The sequence below is a fragment of the Pseudonaja textilis genome, chromosome 2 (assembly GCF_049901715.1).
Source record: "Pseudonaja textilis isolate UNSWEBS1 chromosome 2, rPseTex1.2, whole genome shotgun sequence".
Lineage (NCBI taxonomy): Eukaryota > Metazoa > Chordata > Lepidosauria > Squamata > Elapidae > Pseudonaja > Pseudonaja textilis.
Genome location: NC_141991.1, coordinates 75128101 through 75154004, shown reverse-complemented (window position 1 = coordinate 75154004; position 25904 = coordinate 75128101). Strand labels below are relative to the sequence as shown.

Below are 25904 nucleotides of genomic sequence, written 5' to 3'. Positions count from 1 at the left end.
ATGCCGTAACTTTGAACAGTCGTTAAGTGAACTGTCATAACTTGAGGATTACCTTTTGTACTTTCTGCAATATAAAAGTAATTAACCTAAGAATCACATTAAAAATTGTAATATTTTAAAATGTAAGCCTCAATGTGAAAATTTGGAGAAGCAGGATAATTTTGAATTATCCTGTTAAAACTAGATAATTTCAAGAGCATAAATTATGTTCTTGAAATATTGACTGTCCTCTGAAAACTTTTGCTCCTAATGTCCCCATTGTTTAAGTTTTGCAAGTCCATTATTGCTTTCAACTTTAACTCAAAAAAGTACAATCACTTATAAAAACATTCCTTTAATGTTTACATGATAACATCCATGATCAGCTGTAACTGTTCAAACAGATAAAACAGGAGCATCATTATAGAAACATAATGGTTATATTTACAGAAATAACTGTACAAATTAATTTATTATTTACAACTTCTCACAAGGAATTGTCATCTCCTTTAAGAAAGACAATAAAAGCTATCTAGCTTTTAGGGGATCAAAGAAGTGATGCTGCAAGGCTTCATCTAGAGTTATTCTTTTGGCTGGATCGTATTCTAACATCTTGCGGATGAGATCAAAAAGATTCTCATGGTCTTTATCATGACAATGCATAAATTCCTAGAGAAAAGACAGAAAAGCTAACTTTTAAAAATTCTCTTAGAATGTCAGAATTAAATGGAGAAAGAATTCCCACCTTTTACCTTTAGTGGTTTGCATCGTCTCCTAACATAGCGGCCTGCAGAGCTTTGTTCATCCCAGTCCAGTTGGTTATGATGAAAGTAACATTTCCTATATACAAAAAGGCTAACTGTAACTTGCTGATCTCCATTTCTGGGCTATCAGTATGATTCTACAGTTTACAAATATGATTTATTCATTCATAAGTAAATACATAAATGCTTCATTCTCTTTCAATATTTATAATACCCTTAATACAATCCTATGTAAAATACCACATTAAATTCAATTGATACTCAAAGTATACATAAATATGTTTCAACTTCAGCCTTCCGTACAAGGCAGTAAGAGATAAGCAGCTACTCCTATGTGCTTACAAGAGATGTACAAATCTATTAAAAATTAAAATGCACTATTCTGACCATACTGAAGTTTGTCAAGCTTCTTCAAAACAGTTTTTAACTCAAAAATCACTGCTTTGAATTTAAAGGACTTTCTGAAGTGGCTGAAACAATGATGTCTGAACTTTGAATAATGCGTTCCAAACTCAACTCTTTTCAAAGTTAAAAATATTTCAAACACCTATGTTTTCTCCTCTAAGCTCTCCTGTACTCTTCCTTTTCTCAAGCTCCTTTCAGGGATGGTATCTTTTCTTCATCTTTCTTTCTGATGTTTGTTTTTAGAGTTGCACATAGGCTTCAGCTACTTTTCTCAACTACCATTAATTTCCACATTTAAAAAAAATGCGGTCACTGATGCCCTTTAATGCACAGCTTGTTATTTTGGCATCCAGCATCCAGAACTATTGCTGTGTATTTTAACTTGGAAATAAAAGCCCCCAGGATCAGTTTATTTATTTGTCATTTGTCACCTATCTTGCCCTAGGGCTAGTGTCTGCAGCAGTTGGAGTTATTCTTTTCTAAGCATATAGTCTTAACATTGGAAAGGAAGGGAAACTTTGCCCTGCCCAAGGATGTTTCTAACAATACATTTTTGTATGTGATAAAAGGAACAGATTAAGAATTCTAACTTTCAGGGGCAGCTTTCTTCAATTTTTGGCCACAACTCACAAATCTTAACTTGGGATGGTTTAGAAAAAACATTTTTTGGGCTGCTCTTATAATCTTAATTTATTTGGAACAACAAGCCAGGGATTGTATGTGGCGATAAAGCATTCATTCCTACTTAGTTTTCTTTGCTCATGCAAAGGGAAAATGAAACCCAGGCTTGTATCCACAAACATGCAATTTATTTGCATCAAACCAGACAAAAGAATCAGGGTTTAGGATCCTATGCAAATATTACCAGAATCACGTATTTTTATTCCCCCCCCTCCCCCCCTCCCCAAAGCTTGCTTTGAATTTTTAGGAGTGAAAGTTTATGTTCACAATTTAAAATAAGCATACCGTGATTTTTTAATCATGTGCACTGGTAAAGGCCCAAGTATCCTCTCCATCATTGCCAGGTGTTCCTTACTGTCATGTGTCTGCAAAAAAAAAACAAAAGCAGCCCAAAGAAATTAAGCATATACCAAATTGTAAACATGAACAATCAGAATATTATTTGCCCATATCAGCAGGCTTCCACAAAAAAAGAACAACTGTTTAATCTCCAGGGTTCTGGAACTTGGAACCAAGCAAAAACCTGGAATGCAGTGTTCCTCAACTGTACATTTTATAAGTAGTCTCTGCTGAATAATTGCCCTGTTTAGAGACCATTTAAAGATACAATGGCTGTGACAGAATCCCCATAGTTATGTTATTGCAATTCAAGTATTTCAGACCATAGCAGTGACCTGTGAACATTACTTGCACGCTTCACAGTCCACTTCCAACAAGAGGGGACAATGAAGAAGACATTACTTGCCAGTGGAGTTGTGGGTACCAAGTGTGGTTGTTAAGCAATTATTACCTGTATTCAATGTGCACTCTTTTTTAGTGGTGTGCGTAACATTTTACATTGGAACAGTTCTGAATTCAGAATGATTGTTTGGCTTTAGTAACAGATTGTTCTGAACTCGTTGTAAATGTTCCAACGGTCTTCTGACCATGCCAGAAATACTCAGAAATTGATTACTTCCAAAATAGTAACCACAGCATTGAAGTATTTAGGTAATGCTGGAACAATTCAGCCATACTGTACTAAAATAAGCAATTTTTGCCTCTAAATATGATTTTTTAAATATATATGCCACCCGTCTTAGATGACATACAGTTCCGATAAATCTTACCCACATTCCATAAGATTTCACATCAAAGGATTAACAAAGCAAAGTAGATTCAATGTTCCATTTAACTAGAATTCTAACTAAAAAGTTATATGCATACCTGGAAGACAGTGAAACCAAGATAATATTCAATCAAAATGCAGCCTATACTCCAGACATCACAGGGCTGAGACCAACCAAGTGCTGTAACACAATTCACAACATGTTGATTATTTCATGACTCAGGCTGAAAATCATGAATGAAAAATGCTTACCTGACTTCTAAAATCATCAGTCTTTTCCCCATTACTTATAAAAATAGGAAAGGATACGGAGGAATAATAACACCATGCATATTATAAATGTATGCATGAAAAGGATTCTTAAATAATTTACAGAAGATTAAACTAATAAATCAGCTTTGAAAATTTTTACTAACCAAGTATAACTTCAGGTGCTCTATAATGACGTGTAGAAACTAAAGTGCTGTGATGTTCATTATCATATGTTGCACTACCAAAGTCTACAACTTTAATATCCGAGTTTTTCAGGGTGCGTTCATCTCGCCTCTGTAACAAAGTTTTTAAAAAATTAGTTGTATTTCTTGAATCTCTTATAATTGAAATATATTGTGATCCAAGTAATAAACTTCTTAAAGAATTCCAGTGCTTCATGCAATGTTTATACTAATTGTGATGTTACTAAGTATTTTACACAGGAATCTCATACTAAAAAAATGTTATGACAGTTGAATACATTGTACAGAATAAAAAATGCATAGGAACAACCTACAGAGAAATATATTTTAACACTTACCATTTTACAATTGTACTTTACTATATAATCAGACTCTACAAATAAAATATTTTCAGGTTTTAGATCTGTATGAGTCAATTTATTGTGATGCAAAACTGGAAAAAAAGAAGAAGTAGGAATTCAATACTTAAATTCCTATATAGCATTTTAGATATAAATAATTCTTTAATTATTAAATATACTTACAGTTTATGGACTGACAAATCTGAAAAGCCATCTTCCTAATCAGTTCAATAGAAAATGGCAAAAAACTATTTTCTTTAATAAAATCATAAGTACTGAGTCCCAGCAGTTCAAATACAATGCAGACATGACCATGATGTTCAAACCATTCCAACATCTGTACACAACGACTAGGGAATAAAAATATCATCAAAACAAGGGATTAATTAAACAGTAATTTTTTTAAAAAAAATAGTATTAATGTTTCAGTTAATACTTACAATGTACTACTAGGATCCAAGGTATTTAAATGTTCCAATACTTTTATTTCTGAACGAGCTGCTTCTCGATATCTGCCAACACTTTTTACAATTTTTATAGCTACATGCATCTTTCTCCTAAGAAATAAAATAAAATACTGCAATTTAAGTACAGCCTTTTTCAAGCATATAAGAAAGATTCCTCTGTAACCTTTATTATCTGATACTTTGTAACTGATAGATGGGATCACATAATTCTAGCATGTCCTGATTCAGAAATAATATCAAAATATTGTACAACAGTTAACAAACGTATAACTTTTGAACATTCTTTTCTCTTGTATGTAAATAATACTTGAAACCTTTTCAGATATTACAATCTGGTCATTTTGTATATATCACCATCAAACCCTACCAAAATAATATAAGAATGATGACATACTAATCAAGTCCAGATGTTGCACCCTGAAGTCAAGGGTTGGCAGGGGAGAAAATTTATACCAATTTTGTAATTGTCAGCATTATTTCCCATAATGAACCAGAGAGTCTCCTAAAGCATTTGAACAGTATTTTACGAAGGTTCAGGCAAAGGAAAATAAGTTAACACTGTCTCCGTATCTTCCAACCATATTTTTATTTTAAAAGAAATCTAGCAATTTTAACTTCAAAAATAGAAAGATATGCCAGGAAACAAAGTGGCCACTTAGTAGAAGTTAGTATTTTTAACATCCCCTTCAACAGTCCGAACCATCAGTTCAAAACAATAAAAACAAAATATGAAACACTAGTAAATATAAAAACCTTTACAGAACAGAATAAACACCTTCCTTAAAATCACCAAACACCAAGACCATCAACATATAATCCAATATTCTATTAAAATAATCAGTAAAGGGATTCAATGAAGGTGAGTTTGGCTTCATTGGCTTCTATTTAATAACAGCAAATAAAAAATAAATAAAAAATCCTTAAGCTTGAAAATGCAAAGCACAACATAAAGATGAATTCAACATAAATTAATAGAAGCTTCAGTTTTTAGAAGAATGTCTCTTTTTTCTATTGAGGACTTCACTGCTTCAACAGCAATTTCACTGAGGCTATAGATTAGAGCAAACACACTAGAAAGAAACAGTGGGCGGGGCCGTGCCATTCTCTTTCCAATTCCCTTACTTCTCCAAGCAGCCAGCTGCAAGAAAGGAATGTCTGAAAATAAGCTAGAACCTCAAGTCCCATAGCCTAGACTGCAAGGAATTTGTTAAGGCTCCTTAATAAATACCTGACATCTTGTCTTATTTGCCTACAGAGGAATTACTGAGTCTGTCATCTGCACCTCTATAACTGTCTGGTTTGGTTCTGCAACCCAACAGGACAGACACAGACTTCAGAGGATAATTAGGACTGCAGAAAAAACAATTACTACCAACCTGCCTTCAATCGAGGACCTGTATCAAGAGTCAAAGTGGGCTGTGAAAATATTTATAGACCCCTCACATCCCGGACATAAACTGTTTCAACTCCTTCCGTCAAAACGACGCTATAGAGCACAGCACACCAGAACAGTTTTTCCCGAACGTCATCATTCTGCTAAACAAATAATTCCTTCCACACTGTCAAACTATTTACAAAGTCTGCATTACTATTACTGTTATTATTAATCCTCCCATCCTTCCTTTCACCCATCTTCTCCCACTTATGACTGTATGACTGTAACCTTGTTGATTGTATCTTAATGATTTTTATTGACTGTTTCCCAGTATGGTTTGTTTGCTTATTGTACCCTATGACTAAGTGTTGTACCTTATGATTCTTGACTCTTGATGATCGTATCTTTCTCTTATGTACACTGAGAGCACATGCACCAAGACAAATTCCTTGTGTGTCCAATCACATTTAGCCAATAAATAATTCTATTCTATTATTGTTTTTTTAAAAGTTTATTATTATGTTATTAATATTGCATGTGTCAACATAATAGTAAAGAGAATAGGTTTAAATATTATATTAAAAAGGCCAAAAACTACAAATGATTAAAATTAAAGTTTGAATAATAAGACAGTTAAGACTACATCTACCTTGGGTTGGCATGTTGCATTATTAAGACTTTTCTAAGTTTGGACTGAATTTTTTTTTTATCATGCTACGTTTTATACCCTCAGTGCAGAAGATGCAGAAAAATTTAATTATAGTTGGCTACCATATTAATTATTTTTGAACTGTTTTTCTGAAGTTTAACTTGCTTAAAGTAATAGCATGTGCAGAAGGATTTCTACCATCATATAAACACATTTCAGTATTATTGATAATACTTTTGAAAAAACAGGATACCTACATGTGATGATCAATGCATTCTACAACTTTCCCAAAGGCGCCTTCTCCTAAAGTAGCAATAACTTCATCTAAAACGAAAAAAGAAATACATTCCAGCTGTTATAGAACTAGCTGAATAAAGCTGAACACTATTAAGTCTATCATTACAACATTTACTGTCTGTTTCAGAATGTATTATTTTTATTGGATAGGTGTCACAAAATAGTTATCTAAGCTATCAATCTAACTTTAAGCTTTATTTACTGTTGTACATCTCTAAACAGCAACATTTAAGAGTACAGAAAAAAAAACAAAAAAGAAATAGAATACAAAGACAAAACAAAAGATAAAAGAGAGCAATGAAGCTTTCTTAGCCCCGCCCCCACTTCTCATCTAACATACTATTCTAAACAGATTTTTTGCTGACATTTTTTTTTAAAAGTGTTGAAAAATATTCTATACATCTTGCTCTTAGTACGTCTCCACTTTGACAGATCAGGTGACCCTCCTCATCATCCTCTACACTCCTGGATCTTTTCCTTCGATGGCTCTTCTGGAAACGGCACCAAGATCGTCCAGCCAATCAATATATCAGAGTGAATTCAGGGTAGATTACGCAATTCATTCAGCGGGGATATTCAGGCATTCAGTTACGCACCAGGCCACGAACAGTTGGCAGGAGCAATTTCAAATTCAGTCCCCAGAAATTCACAGGGCACAGTTTATGTTACAGAAGAAAAACATGGCAAGGAACAGATTTTCAGATAAATACTTAAAGTTGCAAGACAACAGAAACACAACACAATTTTGTCTCTTAAATTTTACATTACCAGAAGATTGAAACTAAGATTACAATCTAAATGACTTCTGCTAGTTGAAAACAATTGTTATCTTTATAAAACAGGTCTGATCTTCTTGAATTTTCTTAAAATGTAATTCAATTAATATTTATCAACAGATTATTCATGCAACTATTTATGTTCCATAATTAGACCAGCTAAAGAGAAAGATATTAGTAAAATTTGTAAAATGGTCTAATATTCTGGTGATATACATCTGTAAGTACAAAGTCTTGCATCTCAACATTTTTAAATTTGAATGTACACAACAAAAGTACTTTTATTATTTGTAAAATATTCAGATCTTGCTAACTGTTGAAATTATTCATTCTCTGATAATAAAATCATCCAATGCTTAATATTTGCTTGAAACTATTTCACAGAAACAAAACACGATGAATTCATTACAGACATCGTATTAATAAATTAATTCCACTTAAACAGATCCATTTTGAAAAACAAGGAACAAGCTAGACAGGGTTGCTTCACTATGCTGTAAGACTAATTCAAATAAGGGTAAGACAGCTATTTTTATTTTTTGAGCTGCAAGACAAAAGGCAACAAAATAATCTGAGTTTTCCTGTTTTGAACAAATTAAGCCAAATGAAAACTCATATAGTTAGTACCCTTCATTATAGTCGAATCTACATACATACATACACCATCATACAGAAATAATAAAATAAAATGCAGATTTCATATCAAATCTTCCAAATATATCCAGAGAATCTAATATTTCTCAAAGTAGCCTAAAAACAATATATTTTTATTCTTTTTAAAAGCATACATACCGAATGTGAGCTGTCGCTGGGATCCTGTTTCTTATGCTTTCGTTTATGATTCTTTTTCCCACTTCGACCAGAAGATTTGCTATAATGATGGCAATGGCTCTTTTCATATCTGTGATAATGCTTATGGTCATCTACGTCACAGAAGTCATTTCGATATTCTTCAACGTATCTTCGGTCATGACGGTCTCTCTCATGTGTTGATGTATCATCCAAGTAGTTACTGGAAATATATTTATGTTATTTCCCCATTTCAAAAAAAAGTAGTAATAAACAAATACATTTTATAAAGGTGTGCAAAGTATTTCCATCCTGACCTTTTTCAAATTCAAAATATTTCTTTCATGTTCAGAACAGCTATTCCAAGCTTGAGCATTCAAGCTTAAAATACTTTCAAAGGAATCAGAAGATCCTGTTTCGAATGTGAAACATCTGTTTCAAACTCAAAACAAATACAGCATTTCAATCAGATGAGCTGTTTTGAGTTTGAGATGGCTTGGATTTTAAATGTTCTGCACACCAGTAATATTTTCTATATTCTAATAAACTTCCAAAATGCATAATATTTTATTAGAATTCCTTTATTTAGTTCAGATGGAAACTATACTGTTTTATTATTGAAATGAGAGTATTAAGCTTTTTAAGTAGAGAGCACCCATATAAAAGTTATTATAGCAACTTAAAGTTCAGGGCATTAGTAAAAAAAACAGCAAGCAAACATAATTGAAACTTCAATTACAATAATTACTATAATTATAAAAAGTCATAATCAATTAACTATCCCACCTGTGTGTGTGGATTGCTTATGTTGAGCAACACAAGAACTATTTAGATAATTCATCTCATCTACGGATATTCTAAATCAGTGGTTCCCAAACTTTTTCAGTCCACTGTCCCCTTGGTGCTACAAACTCATCTTCAATACCCCCCATCCAGGGGCGGGATTCAAATTTCTATGGGTGTGACCTAATTTGAGGGTGTGGTTTGCTGGTAATGTGATTGGGTGGGTGTGGCTTGCTGGTGACATGACTGGGTGGGCGTGACTTGCTGGTCACGTGACTGGTGGCGAGGCTTGCTGTTCACGTGACTGGGTGAGCATGGTTTGGTGACTGGCAAACCAAATACAAGTGGTCCTCACTTAATGGCCGGTTGCTTAGCAAGTGTTCTAATTTATGACTGGCCTCCCCAGAACTACTTGACCTGTTTTTAAGGTTTTGACAGCCATGCACACACATATACACATACTCCCTTCCAACCCCGCTGGAGCAGGTCATTGGACTAGAATCAGCAAAGCATCTCTGATTAGATTCTAGTAGTGAATAAAATCTAATCAGAGATGCTTTGCCAATTCTTCTTGATTTGTTTTATTTGTATTTCTTTATTTTATGTTGCTGAATTGCATTGAAATGTGTGTCCCTTCTTCTGCACAACCCAGAAGCTTTTGTGATTCTTTGCAGCAAAAATTACTGACCTCTGGCTTCGCTCTACTTTTCAAACGTGCCGGAACTGCTGCGTTCTAGGAGCTGGCCCTGCAGGTCCACCCCATTGAACCTGCTGCACTGGTTCTGCTGCACTGCAAGTCTGAGCGGAGCAGTGCACCAAATCAATGGGGTGAGCCTGGGAGAGGGAAAAAGAGAGAGAGAAGAGAAAGAGAGAAGGAAGATAAGAAAAAGGCACAAAGAAGGGGGGGCATGGAGGGGGGAGGGGGAGAGAGGGAGCACGAGAGCTGATGCATCAGATTGAAATGAGGCCTAGTTTAGAGGACCTTTTCCCCACTGAAATTGTTAGGAATGTAATTCACCTAACAGTTAGTTGGGTTGGAAAATATATAAACCAGGATAGACATTTCAATACTGTCTCTTTAAGAGAATGCTAAAACTGTAATTGGGCGTGGTTCCTCAAATGGCCATAAGATGGAACCAGAAACCTGGGTTGTTTAGTTCCTGTTCTGTTGTCTTTTTCTGGAGAGTGTTGCCGTTCCTATTGACTGTTATTCTTGGATTTGATGTAAGTCTGTTATTGAACTGTTTTTGATACTGGACTTTGTTATTGGATTATCCCTGGACTGAAAACTGACTGCTTTAACTGTGAATGACTTGGACTGCTTGTTTGGACTTTGCTTAAACGTTTATTGGAAGTAAAAACCTACATTTTACTATACAGTGTATCTGTGTGCTGTTTGTGTGTTATTCTTCACCACTCTCACTACGTCTCCCTGTGTGCGCTCATTCTCCTAACAGGGAATTACCTCAACATTAGTTATGGGCCCAGGCCATAGCTGGCTCAGATAACTGAGAGTTGGTGTGAATGCACAGTACTGTATACAGAGAGCTGTTTACTGTTTAATTGTGGGTTACTATCCTGGAAAAGATGGCACAAGACCAGTCAACAAGTCTATCGCTGATAACCCGGTTGGATGGAACAAACTATGTTTCCTGGTTATGAAGTGCAGTCTACTTCTGCATAGAGAAGAGTTACAGAATGTAGTTCAAGACCCACTGGATGTAAATGCTTGGGATCCAGAAAATGAGGAGGATGCCAAGAAGTTAGCTGACTTTAAACGGACCAACGAACGAGCACTTTGTATAATTGGACTAACACTGAGTGACCAGCAGCTAGTCCATATTCGTGGAGAAGAGTCTGCTGCTGAGTGTTGGGAGAATTTATGTTCCTGACAGTGTAGGTACACATATACATCTTACATGTAAACTGTTTAGAGCACGTCTTCTGAAAGGTGGAGATATGTTAGCTCATTTGAACTTCAGGAAAAGAACTTTTCAAGAGCTACATGAAAAGGAACTGATATTTTCAGAGCTGCATCAAGTTTACATCATTCTTTCCTCATTGGATGAAAATTATGATGATTACGTATCTTCACTGGAAGTTCTGCCCAGAGATAAACTGACATTGACTGACATAACTGGAAGGTTGTTAGAAGAAGCAAGAAGACGACTGGAGAGGGACCAACTGAGGAAGGAACAACCACAAGAAGAGGATTTGTGTTCAACTACCTATACTGTTAGGAAATGTTTTTCTTGTGGGGCTAGGGGACATATAGCTAGATTCTGTAAGAAGGGAAAACGACAGAAAACTGGTAATCACCAGAAGGCTAAGAAGAATATTAGTTTAGCTATGTCTAGCAATTCAACTGTAAACCATGATTTGTGGGTTGTTGATGTGGAGCATCGCAGTGCCTTATTAAGATAGAGAGAGGTTTGTAAAGATGTCTACAAGTAAGTAACATATATCATTGGAAAATGGATGGAAGATGCAAGCTTCTGGTGATGGTACTGCCTACTGTTCTTGTATAAACGAGCATTTAACTATGTTATATGTACCTAAACTGAAATTTAATTTGTTATCAGTAAGGGCTTTAGTTAATCTTGGTTATGTAGTAACCTTTAGAGGAGATAACTGTATAATAGAGAAAGAGGGTAAAAGTGTTACTGCTACTTTAGAGAATGATTTATATGTGATACATGATGACCAGTTGAAGATGGCTAACTCAGTTTATAACAATGTTAAGCCACATGATGAATGTATACATTTATTACATAGATGTCTGGGGAAGAAAATGCTCAAACAAACTTTTGAATTTTCAGAGGGAGTAAAATTGAAACCCTGTAGCAAGTATTTAAACTGTAATGCCTGTAGCCAAGATAAAAGCAAGGCTACTCCAGTAAACAGACTAAATGGGTTTAAGACCAAAGAACCTTTAGAGCAGGGGTGGGTAAACTACGGTCCGCGGGCCACATCCGGCCCGTTGGTCTGTCCAATCCGGCCTGCCCCTGAAAAAAAATCGCTGGGCGTGGCGTATTGCCCCGCGCCGTGTGGCCCCCAAAGCTGCAAAACAGTGCGGAGTGCTATCGGGGTAGGAAATAAAAGAACAACTTTGCAAAGGCCTCGGCTGGGAATTCGAAATCACCTTCAAGTGCGACCTCTCCGAAGGTGAGTCCCCACCGATCCCCCTTTTTTTTCCGGGGCTTCCAGGCTTAAACTTTGCAAAGGCAAAGTTTGCAGGCGGGAGCGTCTTCCCGCCAAGGAGCGGGAAGGGTTCCGCCCGGTGGGCGGGCTGCTTGGAGCAGGCTGCTTGGAACCACCTAAAGCTAGGCCACTGCTGGTGGAGCCTTGCCCTGCCTTGGTGCCCCCTTTCCCGGCTGTCCTGCTCGGGCGGCACTTTAAAAGCCTGCTCCCAGCACCCGAGCAACTTCCCAGCAACTTACGGCTTCGTTTTTCCTCGCGGGCGCTTGCGCCTGGCCCCGAGCCGTGCAGCGGAGGGGAAACCCAGAGCGCCGCCGGCTTGTCTTCTCCAAGCAGCCCACCCGCCTGCTGGGCGGAACCCTTCCTGCTCCTCGGCGGGAAGGCGCTCCTGCCTGCAAACTTTGCCTGTGCAAAGTTTAAGCCTGGAAGCCCCGGAAACCCGAGCAACTTGCGGCTTCCTTTTAACTCGCGGACGCTCGGGCCTGGCCCCAAGCCGCACAGCGGAGGGGAAGCCCGGAGCGCCGCCGGGTCGCCTCCTCCAAGCAGCACACCCGCCCGCTGGGCTTCCCTCCGCCCGCGCAGCTTGGGGCCAGGCGCGAGCACCCGCGAGTTAAAAGGAAGCCGAAAGTTGCTGGAAAGTTGTTTGGGTTTCCGGGGCTTCCAGGCTTAAACTTTGCAAAGGCAAAGTTTGCAGGCGGGAGCATCTTCCCACCAAGGAGCAGGGTTCTGCTTGGAGGAGGCGACCCGGCGACACTCTGAGCTTCCCCTCTGCCGCGCGGACTGCCGAGCTGGGAAGCGGGGCACCAAGGCAGGGCAAGGCTCCATCAGCAGCGGCCTAGCTTTAGGTGGGCTTGGATGCCCCTGAGCACGGTTTTGCTCTCTCCTGGGACTCGCATTTGGAAAGCATGGAAAGTAGTAGCAGGAGCAGCCGTGGTGTTACTTTTTCTAATATAATATAATATAATAAATATAATATAATATATAATTAATATAATATAATATAATATAATATAATATAATATAATATAATATAATATAATATAATATATATATAATATATATTATATATATAACATATATAAATTATATATAAGTATTGATGTGTGTGTGTGTATGTGTATGTATGTATATATGTATGTATGTGTATGTATATATATATATATATATATATATATATATATATATATATATATATATATATATATATTCTTATATATAATTTGCTGCATTTTATAATGGGCCCTTTATAATGGCCTTTTATAAAATTGGTTCGGCCCACGAACGCAGATCTGATTTTCCATGTGGCCCCGAAAGAAATTAATTGCCCACCCCTGCTTTAGAGGTTGTTTTTGCTGACATAATTGGTCCTAAGAAACCTAGTTTGGGAGATGCCTGCAATATTTTGAGTATAATGGACCATTACTCATGGTACGGTTTCTGCTATCTCATGAAAAACAAAACAGAAACATTCCAACATTTCTTTAACTAGCTAAGATTTGCTGAAAGAAAAATGAGGAGTAAAGTAATTACTTTAGTTACAGATAATGGGACTGAGTTTATTAACAAGAGATTCCAAACAATGGTGAAATTGGCTGGTGTTGAGCATAAACATTCTGCATCTTACAGACCACAACATCACTCGTTTGTAGAACAAAGAGGGCAAACGTTACAAGCCATGGCTCGCACTATGTTATCTGATTAAGATTTGCCTGAAACACTGTGGGATGAGGCCATAATGTGGAGCAATCATGTGTTAAACAATGCAGTGAACACAACAACTGGTGAATTGCCAGTCACTCGCTGGCATGGCAGAAAGCCAAATTTAAGCTTATCTACACACATTTGGAGCTCCAGCATGGGTGCATATTCCCTTACAAGTAAGATTGAAAGGGCAACATAGAGCTAAGAAATTATTTTTTGCAGGATATGAGGCCAACCACAGATCGTTTAGATTTTGGGCTCCAGGCACAGCTCATGTTTATTGTAGCGCTAGTGCTAAATTTCTTGAGCACGTTGTGTGGAATAAACTGGAATAGGAATCCAGCAATAATGTTATTATTGAGACCCAAATAGTCCCTAAAGATAAAATAAGTAAACCACGAATAGCATTTAAAGAGGAAGAACAGGAGGAAGTAGTAGAACAGGCACAGGGGGAGGTAGAAGAACAGGAGCAGGTGGCACAGGTGAGTCCAACCAGTAAGTCCTATATTACCTAGACATTCAACCCAAGTAACACGACCACTTGATAGAAATCAGGCTAGTGTTGTATGCCAAGTGAATACAATTCCTGGTAACTATAGTGAACTGAAACTGTACCCTGCTAAGGATCAGGCTGCTTGGCAGGAAGCAATGGATAAGGAACTGGAATCATTAAAAAAGTTGGAGGTATACGAAAATATTAAGTTACCATCTGGTAAACATGCCATAGGGTGTAAATGGATTTATAAGTTAAAGACAGGTGTAGATGGGACTGTCACCCATAAAGCCAGGTTGGTAGCACAAGGGTTTAATCAGACAACAAACAACTATGATGAGGTGTCTGCACCTAGTCTGAAATCTATTACATTACGAGCAGCATTAGTGTGGGCAGCTAAGGAGAAATACATTGTAAATCATTTAGATATAGAGACGGCATATCTGCACGCACCATTGCAACACACTATTTATTCAAAGAAACCTTTAGATATCAAAAATGATAATACAACTGATTGCTGGAGATTGAAAAAGAGTCTTTATGGCTTAAAACAATCAGGATATGACTGGAACCAGTGTATAGTTAAGGAATTAACTAAGATAGGTTTTGTAGCTGGCATGGCTGATCCATGTTTGTTTTAAAAGGAAAGTAACGGTGTTCTGTCATTGTTGCTATTGTTCACTGATGACATAGCATTAATCACCAAAACTGAACAAGAAGCTACTAAAATAATTTCACTTTTAGAGAAGAAATTTAAGATAAAACAGTTAGGAGTAATTAAACAATATCTTGGATTAAAGATAGATAAAACTAGGGGAAGCTACAAAATTTCACAGGCAGATAAAATTAACCAATTACTAAAAAGTTTTAAAATGGAACTTTGTAAACCAGCTAAAACACTGATGAGCCAGGAGTTTAACCACAGTGATGTTCAAAGTCGTTTTTGATAAGAACATTTATCAGTCCTTGATTGGTAGTTTATCTTATCTCAGTAATTGGTCAAGGCCAGATATAGCATACTGTGTTAACCAATTAGCGAGATTTAATGCTGAGCCAACTGAAAGGCACTGGCAAGCTGCTAAGCGTATGTTAAGATATCTGAAACAATGCATTGTATTATGCATTGTATTTGGAGCCTAAAGATGAACTAAGTGTAACTGCATATGCTGATGCAAGTTTTGCTGCAGACATAAATACACATAAATCTACATCGGGTACTGTAGTATTATTTGGGAAAGGTGTTGATTGGATGGAGGTCTATTCGACAGAAATATCTAAGTTTGTCAACAATGGAGGCTGAATTCTCATGTTTGTCTTTATTATGTACAGATTTAGTTTGTTATAAGCAACTACTGATTGACATGGGAATTGATGTAACAGATTCTATTGTTGTTTATGAAGATAACCAATCAGCAATACAGATGGCTTCAAATATTGCTGTTAAGACAAGATCAAAACACACAGATTTAAGATATTTAAATGTGAGACAATGTGTGCAAAGTAAGATGATTAAGCTGGAATACTGTATGTCAGAAAATAACATCGCAGACCATTTTACAAAAGCCCAAGGCTCTGTAAAGCATAAGGCTTGCTGTGAGGATTATGGACTGAATGTAAGGTTGTATATATTGTCCTACCCAAAGGGGAGAATGTTAGGAATGTAAGTCACCTAACAGTTAGCTGGGTTGGAAAATATATAAACCAGGATAGACATTTTAATACTGTCTCTTTAAGAGAATGCTAAAACTGTAATTGGGTGCAGTTCCTCAAACGCCATAAGATGGAGTCAGAAACCTGGGTTGTATAGTTCCTGTTCTGTTGTCTTTTTCTGGAGAGTGTTGCCGTTCCTATTGACTATTATTCTTGATTTGATGTAGGTCTGTTACTGAACTGTTTTTGATACTGGACTTTGTTATTGGATTACCTCAACAGAAACATCTTTGCCAGCACATTGAAACATCTTTGGCTTCTATTAATTAAAGGTTTTGTGGACTAAACATGGCCAAGACTATCAGGAAGCTCTCACATTTTGTTGCGGCTTTAAACAGGATCCATTGGACCAGATCTCCACCCTAAAGTATTACTTTTCCGCAATGTATTACAGTGCCAATTCTGAAGAAGGCAAAACCAAAGTGTACTGGTAAATTACAAGAACACACACACACACACACCCTTCTAACCCTGCTGGAGCAGGTGATTGGACTAGAATAGATATCTCATTATATTTCTCCTCCCTCCCTCCTTTATTTCTTTTTCTTTCTGTCCCTTCCTTCCATCCCCACCTCTTTCTTTGTCCCTTTTTCTTTATTTCCCTTTTTTCTTTCTGTTCTTCCTTCTCTCTTTCTCTCTCTTTCCCTCTCTCAGGCTCACCCCATTGACTTTGAGCACCGCTCCGTTCGGACTTGCTTGGGCAGGTGCCTCCAGTGCAAGGGGCTCAATGGGTTGGAACGTGGCGGTGGTGGGATGTTTGAAAAGGAGAGCAAAGCCACTCTGGCTTTGCTCTCCTATTCCCAACGCTGCATTTGGAAAACTGCCCCACTGCCCCGAACACGGTGGTGGGATGTTTGAAAAGGAGAGCAAAGCCACTCTCCTTTCCCAATGCTGCATTCAGGGCGAAGTTCCTTGCACCAGAGTGTGCAAGTCAATGGGATGATCCTAGAGGACCTTGCCTCGAATGCGGCAGCGGCGGGATTTTTTCTCACCCCTGAATTGTGCCCTGCTGCTCACCTCCAGTGCCCCCCTGCCACCTCTTAGCACCCTCCTGCCGGCCCCCTTGCCTCTCAGCACCCCGTTAAGGCATCCCACTGCCCCCCAGGGGGAGGTACCGCCCACTTTGGGAACCACTGTTCTAAATCAACAAACCCATACACAGGTCAAGTTGAGAGCATCTCTGAATTCAGCAAACACAAATGCTAAGGTGAAATTGCCCAGCACTTCAGAAAAATAGTCATGATTTTGGAAGCTTTAATGTGCAGTTTCTTTCCCAAGCGGCCCTCTCAATATCCTCCTTTATCCTGACCACGTGCTCTTTCCACAACCCCCTGTCAAAAAAAATCTATAATTTAACTGACATTGCAGTTTGAGGTTGTTTTTTTACAATAAAATATGTTTATAAACTGATGACAAATTAAATCAAGTAACTAAGCAGTGAAGTCACTTTTTTAGCCAAAAGTTTAACTGAAAATAGGACTTTTAGGAAAGAACAGTGGTAATTGGGAGCTCACAACCAGAATGAACAAAGAGATGCTCAACAGTTTTGTAAAAGAAAAGTACAATGACCACTATCTTCAAAGACCAAACCGCACTGTGAGTATATCTATTGGTAAGGAAGTCAGCATTTCAAAATCTTTTGGGGTCAAATAATTTATAAAATCGAACAATAAATTACTAACAATAATTAGCATACAGATAAAAAGCCATCAGGGGAGGGAGTGGTATCAGACGTACAAATGGATCATGTTCCTAAGTCAAAGGAACAAACTACTTTTCTTAAAAATAACATGACAGAACTGGAAATGGTCAGGCAGAGAAAATGTACACAAAACCTTCTGAGATGTGATATTTTACATGGTGATTTTCCTTATGAGAGAGAAAAGGTCCTGGAGAAGAAAGTTACTAGTTGGAAGATAAGATGTTCCCATGACCCCAGTAATGAATCCCTTTCCTCTCAGATTGAGGATATTTCTTTGGGAGCTTTTGATTGTAAGTGATTCAATTACAACTTCAATTTCATTCAGAGCCGCATCAGGGTTTTGTTTGTCCTTGAGGGGCTGGGGTGGCGGTGGGCAGGGTGGGCCTGCGGCCCTCCCAAGCTCCATTTTCACTGGTAGAGGCACTGTGGGCCAGTCCTCTGTTGTTTCCAGGTTGGCTCTGCAGGCCAAATCTAAACATCCTGCAGGCCGGATCTGGCCCCCGGGCCTTGAGTTTGACACCCCTGAATTAGAAGAACAGATGTGTTTGTAATGGATATGGTTGTTTGCTTACATGATGCAAAACTTGAAAATTTCATATCCTATGTAGATAAGATGCTCAACAGTGCTTGGGAGGAGGCAGTAGTTGTGTCCATACTATACTGGTACCAATCATATTAAGTAATAGCAAAATTTAGGCTGCTTACTGAATCTAGGACTGCAAAGTCAGCATTCTTATAAATTTTAATTGCCCTATATCCAGAATAAGTTAGACAGAGTCAAAGGTCTGAATGTGTGAATGAGACTACGTCAGGAGAAGAGATTTAAATTTGTTCAATACCAGGGAATGTATTGGGAGGAAAGACAGGACTCACCTGAACTGAAATGGAACCAGGCTGCAGATATATAACATGACAGATGTAGTGGAGCAGTTTTATGCTGATTCCAGACAGCATCTGATTTGGAAGGGTGTAGGAAATATTTTAAGAAAATAGGACCACTGTGGAGTGAACTAATGAGTAGTTATGTCAATTGAAAAAAAATGAAAAGGCTACAAAAAGGACTCATACCAATATCTGAATACCAACATGTATCTGTTAGCAGTCTCCAAGAGAAAAACACAGATATAATAGAGAGAATAATAGAGAGAAGAGAGATTTGGTGACAACCAATGGAATATAGTAATTTCTAAGTATGAACATATACAGCAGGATGCCTTGGAAAAGAATCTGTCTTTATATATAGTCAGGCTTAAAATCTAATGTACTAGAAAATATTGTAGGACAAGGTACCTTCATAGAATCACTCAGGTGCCAATAATTGTGAACTAGATCTAAGGAACTAGATTGTGAACTAGATCTAACAATTGTGAACTAGATCTAAGGATATGCTATTGCTCAACCAATCAAAATACTGAAGAGTTCTTGAGTTGTTGAAATAATTCCCAGAGGCATGGTAAGATAAATTCTTGTAACAATGGAAGCCATTTGATTACTGGTACATACTTGGGCATAACAAAAAAGATCAAATATTTAAAATCCTAAATAATTATGTCATAGAACAGTTGATATTGGAAATAAATTTAGATTTAATTTTAAGTAGTGGCCATATTCTCAATTGAGATGTAACTGTCTAGAACTAATATAATTATTACATTTATCACATGGGCAACTGCTGTTGTGCCCAACACGGTCACATCTGAATATAAACAAAAACTAATTATGCTGCATAGCGGTTACTTAAAATTACAATAACTGATGCTCAACTATATATATTTCACAATATATGGAAGGTTCAATCAAAATCAGGAAGAGGCTAAAATAGCTTTCTAGTTGAGTCCAGGACATGCAAAAGAAGGCTACCTTCAGGATAGGAAGGACTATCTTAATGGGAATGAAAAAGAACACGAAACCTGACCAAAAACATATATGATAAGGAATGTAGACAAGAATTTTGAGAAGCACATGGCAAAAAACATAAAGAAGAATAAAAACATTCTTAAACACATTCAAAGAAAAAAAAATTAAAAGCTGGCCACTAAACAATAAAGGCATGAAAGGTACCCTCAAGAATAATACTGTAAAGTGATTACTACCAAAGGGTTTGAATAGTGTTAAAGCAAAGCAACTCCCAGTCATACTAAATTAATATGTGCAAAGGCATTCCCGGTCACATGCTTTTCAAGCAGGAGATGTGAAGCCAGGAAGACCACCAGTTCTGTTGGGAAAGTATAATCCTATTCAAACCTAAAGTAGGAAACTTCCTGGGAATAGAACCATGAAGCCATGGTCAATCGATTTTGTGTTTATTTATTTTAGAAATGTATACTATTTCTCAACTCTACAGTAAGTATGAACAGTATACAATTAAAACCAATAATACAACACAATTAAACAACACCAAAATGGGAGATCAACAACATTAACTGATGCAAAGGAGTACTATAGCCCAAGGCCTGATTTTCTTGGTGCTTTGACAGTTCTGGACAGTCCTATATCTTACTGGATGACACTGCTTACTTGGTGGGACATGCAGCATTCCAACTCTGCCCAATTGTACAGAAAAGATGGAAGCAAATGGAAGACATACAGTCCTTTAAATAACGGGTTTATAAATGAAGGGTTTTACAGATAGTAACCAGCACTTTGAATTGCATTCAGAAGCTTATTTAAACCAGTACAGCCTCTGGAATAAAGCTGTTAGCTAGGTGTGATGACTCATGCCCGTAATTGTTTGCTGCATTCTGGACCAGTTGCAACTTCTGAGTGGTTTTCAAAGGCAATCCCATGTAGGCAGTGACCAAAGCATGAGTGATTATCTCAAGGGCCTTCTGAGTCAGGCAAGTAATTTAAACCTGTTGTTCTTGATCCCAACCCCCAACAATATCCAACTCTGTTAGGTATTACCTAACTAATACAGGTAGTCATCTTATGGCCACAATTAAGCCCCAAATTTATGTTTCTCAGCAACAGGAGTGAATTTTGTCCCATTTTACAACTTTTCATGCCATAGATGTTAAGTGAAAAACTGCAGTTGATAAGTTAGTAACATAGTAGACTGAATCTGGCTTCCCCATAGACTTTGCTTGTCAGAAGATCGCAAAATATGATCTTATGACACCAGGACACAGTAACTGAGTCAGTTATCAAGTATCTGGATTTTGATCATGATCATGGGGATGTTGCAACAGTAGTAAGTATAAAAAACAACATATATCACTTTGTTCAGTGCTATTGTAAGTTTGAAAAGTCACTAAATGAACTGCTGTAAGTCAAGGGCTACCTGAACCTAACCAATGATCTAATCCAGAGGTATCATGTAGATGTTAAACTGGAAAGACAAGGACACTGAGCCTGTGATATCTCATAAAGCAGGGTCTTCAATTTATTCTTCCCCCTCCTTCTCAATACTGATATTGGAGAAAGGAGAAGAAGCACTGCAACTTCATGTCTCCCACTTTCAATCCTCAATTAATCCAGAAAGATACTATGAAAGTATTGAAAGATGTCAAGAAGAATCAGGGTCTCCTGGAACTGACAGTTGTTATCAAACTGCAAACTGCAAAGTATAGAGACAGTGTTGTCTCATTACTTTGCATAGGCCTGAAACTTGACTGAAGCAGCCTAGATAATCTGACTATTTCAGTGTCTTCTGAAGTTGCAACTTGATCACCTTTTCAACAATTTTTCTAGATAGGAAGAATGAAGACTGAGCTATAACTGTCTACCACCATAGGGTCCAACTTTTTCAGATGGTGTACCACTATCACCAAGATAGGCAGAAGCATCCTCTCATTCAAGGATGAATTCACCATTCATGTATCGGATTTAACAGACAGCTAGATTAACAGTCCCAAAGGCCATATTCTCTTCCTCACCTGTCACAGGATTAACCATTCCCAATTAAGCAGTCCCAAGGACAAGGCCATGCTTTAGCAAATGTGACTAGACTGTCAGTCAGATTCTAACTCAAGGTCCATTTCTTGCCTGGTAGTTTCCAATAAATCCAAACTCTTTCTGGTGGTAAATGGTAAGACACCACCAGCAAGCCAAAAACAATCAGTCTAACCATGACACAGGACTGATAGAACCTTCAGATCATGTCATGACTACCCTGAGTTAAAAACTAGATCTAACACATGACTATTTCTGTATATTGATCCTTTAGTTATTTGGATCAGGTTCATGTTTCAGGTGGCCCCAAACTATATGTCAGTAGATACAGTCAGCAGATTAAGACTATCATTTTTGGAGATTCCACTACTAATCCAAAGACAATGTTAAGTAGCACAAGCTATGCAGCAGTAACAAACTCACTAGTCCATAAAGCCCAACTACAACCATCCTTTCTCTCCACCATCAATTTTACCTTCTCACACTTACCAAATCCCAGGTCTTGGGAAGCAGCTAACATAACTATCCACAATAACAGTCAAACATCCTCAACTTATCTGTCAATCCACAGGATCTCCCTGAAGTACAAACTTCAGCCTTGCTGCACTGAGCAGCTGAAAGACAGTTGCATAACAAAATTAGGACTAGGGGCTACCCAATGAATCTCACTGGAAAGATAAGCAAACAAGTAAAAGTAAGCACTTTTTTACGTAGTTCAGAATCAGTTTGCATAATTCATTAAATGGCAATAGTCACTGGAAGGTTTCAAAAAAATATCGGATACATTAACAAAGAACATGTTTACTAGGGGTTAATAATTTTGAAATCTCAGTTTACTTCCAGGTTTGGGACAACATAAGGTATATGGGAACAATGGTAGGAAGGGAGTATGTATCCCCCTTCTGTTTGTGAGAACAACAGGGATACTTCAGCAAATAAACAATAAAACAAGTTTAAAAACATACAGGGTAAATATCCCGACTTCAGATAATTTATTAATTAAATGTATAGCCCATCTAACAAGAAGTGACTTTGAGTGATATACAAATCAGTAGAAAAAAATAGAAATATAAAAATAGCCATTTAAAAATAGAAAATCAGCATTATAATGAAAGTGATTACATGAAAAGTACCATCAATATAATCCTTCTCTTGGACAAAGCATCCAATTAATAGACATAGAAATGTACTTTGCAAGCTTAGCTCACAAAAACTTTGCACAAATGTATTCAGTCATTAAATAAATTGTTGCTTCCTTTCCTTATTATTTTACTTTCTAGAACTCCAGTGAACAATACAGTAGAACCTCTGGTGACAACCGTAATCCGTTCTGAGAATTCAATCACCTAATTTGGTTGTCACCAAAGTGCATGCGCTAAAAAAAAATGGCACAGTGCGGAAAGGGAAATCGGGACAGCTGTGTTTGGTTGCCACACGAGCACCGTTCATGACCAAAGGTAAAAACTTTTGGTTGTCACCCAATTTGGTCATGAATGGAAGCTTTCGTGACCAGAAGTTCTACTATATTACTATAAAAGGAACTCTTATCCTTGTCTCACTAAAAAAATAATAGGAAAATCATTTACAATACTAATTAAACTACTTTAAAAAAAACAAAATATATAATTCATTAAATCAAATAAAACATTTATATAAATGTACTAAAGTAACATAGCTTCTTATTTATTTATTAAATTTATATGCCACCCATCTCCCTAAGGTGACTCTGGGCGGCTTACAACCAGTAAAAAAAACATACAAACAATTAAATTTTTAAAAATTATACAAAATCTAGAACCAAAGAAATGGGTAGCACAGCGATGAGCTTTTTTTATCCCATCAACTACTTCCAGGGGTAAACAATGCCCAAGCCAACTGGAAAAGCCAAGTTACAGAAGGCCAAAAAGGTGAGAGCAATTCTCACCTCTTTAAATCTTATTTATAATGATTAATTATTTACATAATTATCCTATATGATATTTATAATTAGAAAATTATAGTTAAATACCTGTCTGCAGTTTTAAGTGATTTATAGCGTCTGTCATTTCTTTCACTACCATGGGACCTCTTCTTATGCTTTCGGCTATTTGTAGATTTTTTTTCTCCTCTGTCATCTTCTTCAGAATCACAACGTTGTTTTGAGTGCTTCATCTTATAAAAGAAAATATATCAAGAGAAAAGTTTAATGAAAATTTAAACAAATTAAAAGCACAATCTGAAATATTTAGTCAAAACGGGCTTCTATTATTTCAATAGTTGATTTTACTTGAGTTATGGCAAATAAAAGGTTATATTCTAATTTCTATTTAGTGGAAATAAACCTCATTAGACAGTGAGACTTACTTCATAGTTACTATAACAAAGAGCAGTTTACAAAAAATATTTAAATCTGTAAATACAGAACCATTTATCTAAATGCAAGAGAATTTCGGTCCCCTTATTGTATTCCCTTCCATTCCTCACCACTCGAACCCAATATGCTTTCTATCAAGGCAAAGAAACAGAATAAATATTAAAAACATTTTCGGTTACATTATTTTAGGGCTGGAAACTTATTCCCTTCAAATCCCTTTCTCTACAATCTCTTCACTTTGCAAGTTGTCGCATGGGGGGAGGAGGAAAGCAAGGCATTTATGTGGATCTCTCTTTGCTTGACCTTTCTTCCCTGCCCACTGAGGATTAGAAAAACTGGAGTGGAATAGATTTTAAGAGAGTAACCTGTCTGCTCTTCTACACATTGAAAGCAACTATGATCACACTGGCAATGAGAAAAGGTTTTGCTCCCAGTAATTATATTAAATCAAATAAAACATTTATATAAATGTACTAAAGTAACATAGCTTCTTATTTATTTATTAAATTTATATGCCACCCATCTCCCTAAGGTGACTCTGGGCGCTTACAAGCAGTAAAAAAAACATACAAACAATAAAATTTTTAAAAATTATACAAAATCTAGAACCAAAGAAATGGGTAGCACAGCGATGAGCTTTTTATCCCATCAACTACTTCCAGGGGTAAACAATGCCCAAGCCAACTGGAAAAGCCAAGTTACAGAAGGCCAAAAAGGTGAGAGCAATTCTCACCTCTTTAAATCTTATTTATAATGATTAATTATTTACATAATTATCCTATATGATATTTATAATTAGAAAATTATAGTTAAATACCTGTCTGCAGTTTTAAGTGATTTATAGCGTCTGTCATTTCTTTCACTACCATGGGACCTCTTCTTATGCTTTCGGCTATTTGTAGATTTTTTTTCTCCTCTGTCATCTTCTTCAGAATAACAACGTTGTTTTGAGTGCTTCATCTTATAAAAGAAAATATATCAAGAGAAAAGTTTAATGAAAATTTAAACAAATTAAAAGCACAATCTGAAATATTTAGTCAAAACGGGCTTCTATTATTTCAATAGTTGATTTTACTTGAGTTATGGCAAATAAAAGTACGGTTATATTCTAATTTCTATTTAGTGGAAATAAACCTCATTAGACAGTGAGACTTACTTCATAGTTACTATAACAAAGAGCAGTTTACAAAAAATATTTAAATCTGTAAATACAGAACCATTTATTTAAATGCAAGAGAATTTCGGTCCCCTTATTGTATTCCCTTCCATTCCTCACCACTCGAACCCAATATGCTTTCTATCAAGGCAAAGAAACAGAATAAATATTAAAAACATTTTCGGTTACATTATTTTAGGTCTGGAAACTTATTCCCTTCAAATCCCTTTCTCTACAATCTCTTCACTTTGCAAGTTGTCGCATGGGGGGAGGAGGAAAGCAAGGCATTTATGTGGATCTCTCTTTGCTTGACCTTTCTTCCCTGCCCACTGAGGATTAGAAAAACTGGAGTGGAATAGATTTTAAGAGAGTAAGCTGTCTGCTCTTCTACACGTTGAAAGCAACTATGATCACACTGGCAATGAGAAAAGGTTTTGCTCCCAGCCCCAGACTATAAGCATGATTACACTGTTTTTGATGCATCTTCTTCTTTTTCTTCAGCGTTTGTCTCGCGCTCGGGCGAGGTCCGCTAATGTCCTTGAGTACTGCTTCCACACCTCTCTGTCTGCCACGTGTGTCGGGTCTGCCTTCGCGATCTCTAGATCGGCCTTGATCGTGTCCATCCAGCGTTGTTTAGGTCTACCACGCGGTCTCGCTCCTCCAACAGTCACCTTCATTACAGATTTGATGATGGATTCTTCCTTGGCGCGGCTCACGTGGCCGAACCATCGTGGCCGGACTGCCTCATGACCGTGGGGATGGGCACGACGTTGAACCGTCTACGCACTTCTTCGTTCCTGACGCGATTGAGTAGGGTGAGGCCTACCGACC

General features: G+C 37.2%; 1 protein-coding gene across 2 annotated transcripts; it reads right to left on the bottom strand.

Moving 5' to 3' along the window:
* Positions 1-321: 321 nt before the first annotated feature.
* On the bottom strand, positions 322-23718 carry CLK4 (CDC like kinase 4). Of its 2 annotated transcripts, XM_026696547.2 has the most exons (13): positions 23573-23662; positions 18547-18627; positions 8090-8309; positions 6922-7012; positions 6482-6548; positions 4174-4290; positions 3917-4083; positions 3731-3825; positions 3354-3483; positions 3036-3118; positions 2115-2194; positions 732-819; positions 322-648 (listed from the first exon to the last, which is right to left on the bottom strand). In XM_026696547.2, exons 2-13 carry the CDS (start codon positions 18582-18584, stop codon positions 508-510), a joined length of 1317 nt encoding a protein of 438 aa, XP_026552332.1. In that variant the 5' UTR covers positions 18585-18627; positions 23573-23662; the 3' UTR covers positions 322-507. The 2 variants fall into 2 exon arrangements, with proteins under 2 accessions (XP_026552332.1, XP_087780461.1); XM_087924335.1 differs by lacking the exon at positions 18547-18627 and having other exon boundaries at positions 23573-23718.
* Between the last annotated feature and the right edge of the window lie 2186 nt (positions 23719-25904).

Coding starts and splice junctions, on each gene's coding strand:
- CLK4 (XM_087924335.1), bottom strand. CDS start 23,715: ATGAAGCACTCAAAACAACGTTGTGATTCTGAAGAAGATGACAGAGGA. Junction 3,119..3,353: donor AGCACCTGAAGTTATACTTG/GTTAGTAAAAAT, acceptor ATTGTGTTACAG/CACTTGGTTGGTCTCAGCCC. Junction 2,195..3,035: donor TTGGTTTCACTGTCTTCCAG/GTATGCATATAA, acceptor TTTTTTTTGCAG/ACACATGACAGTAAGGAACA.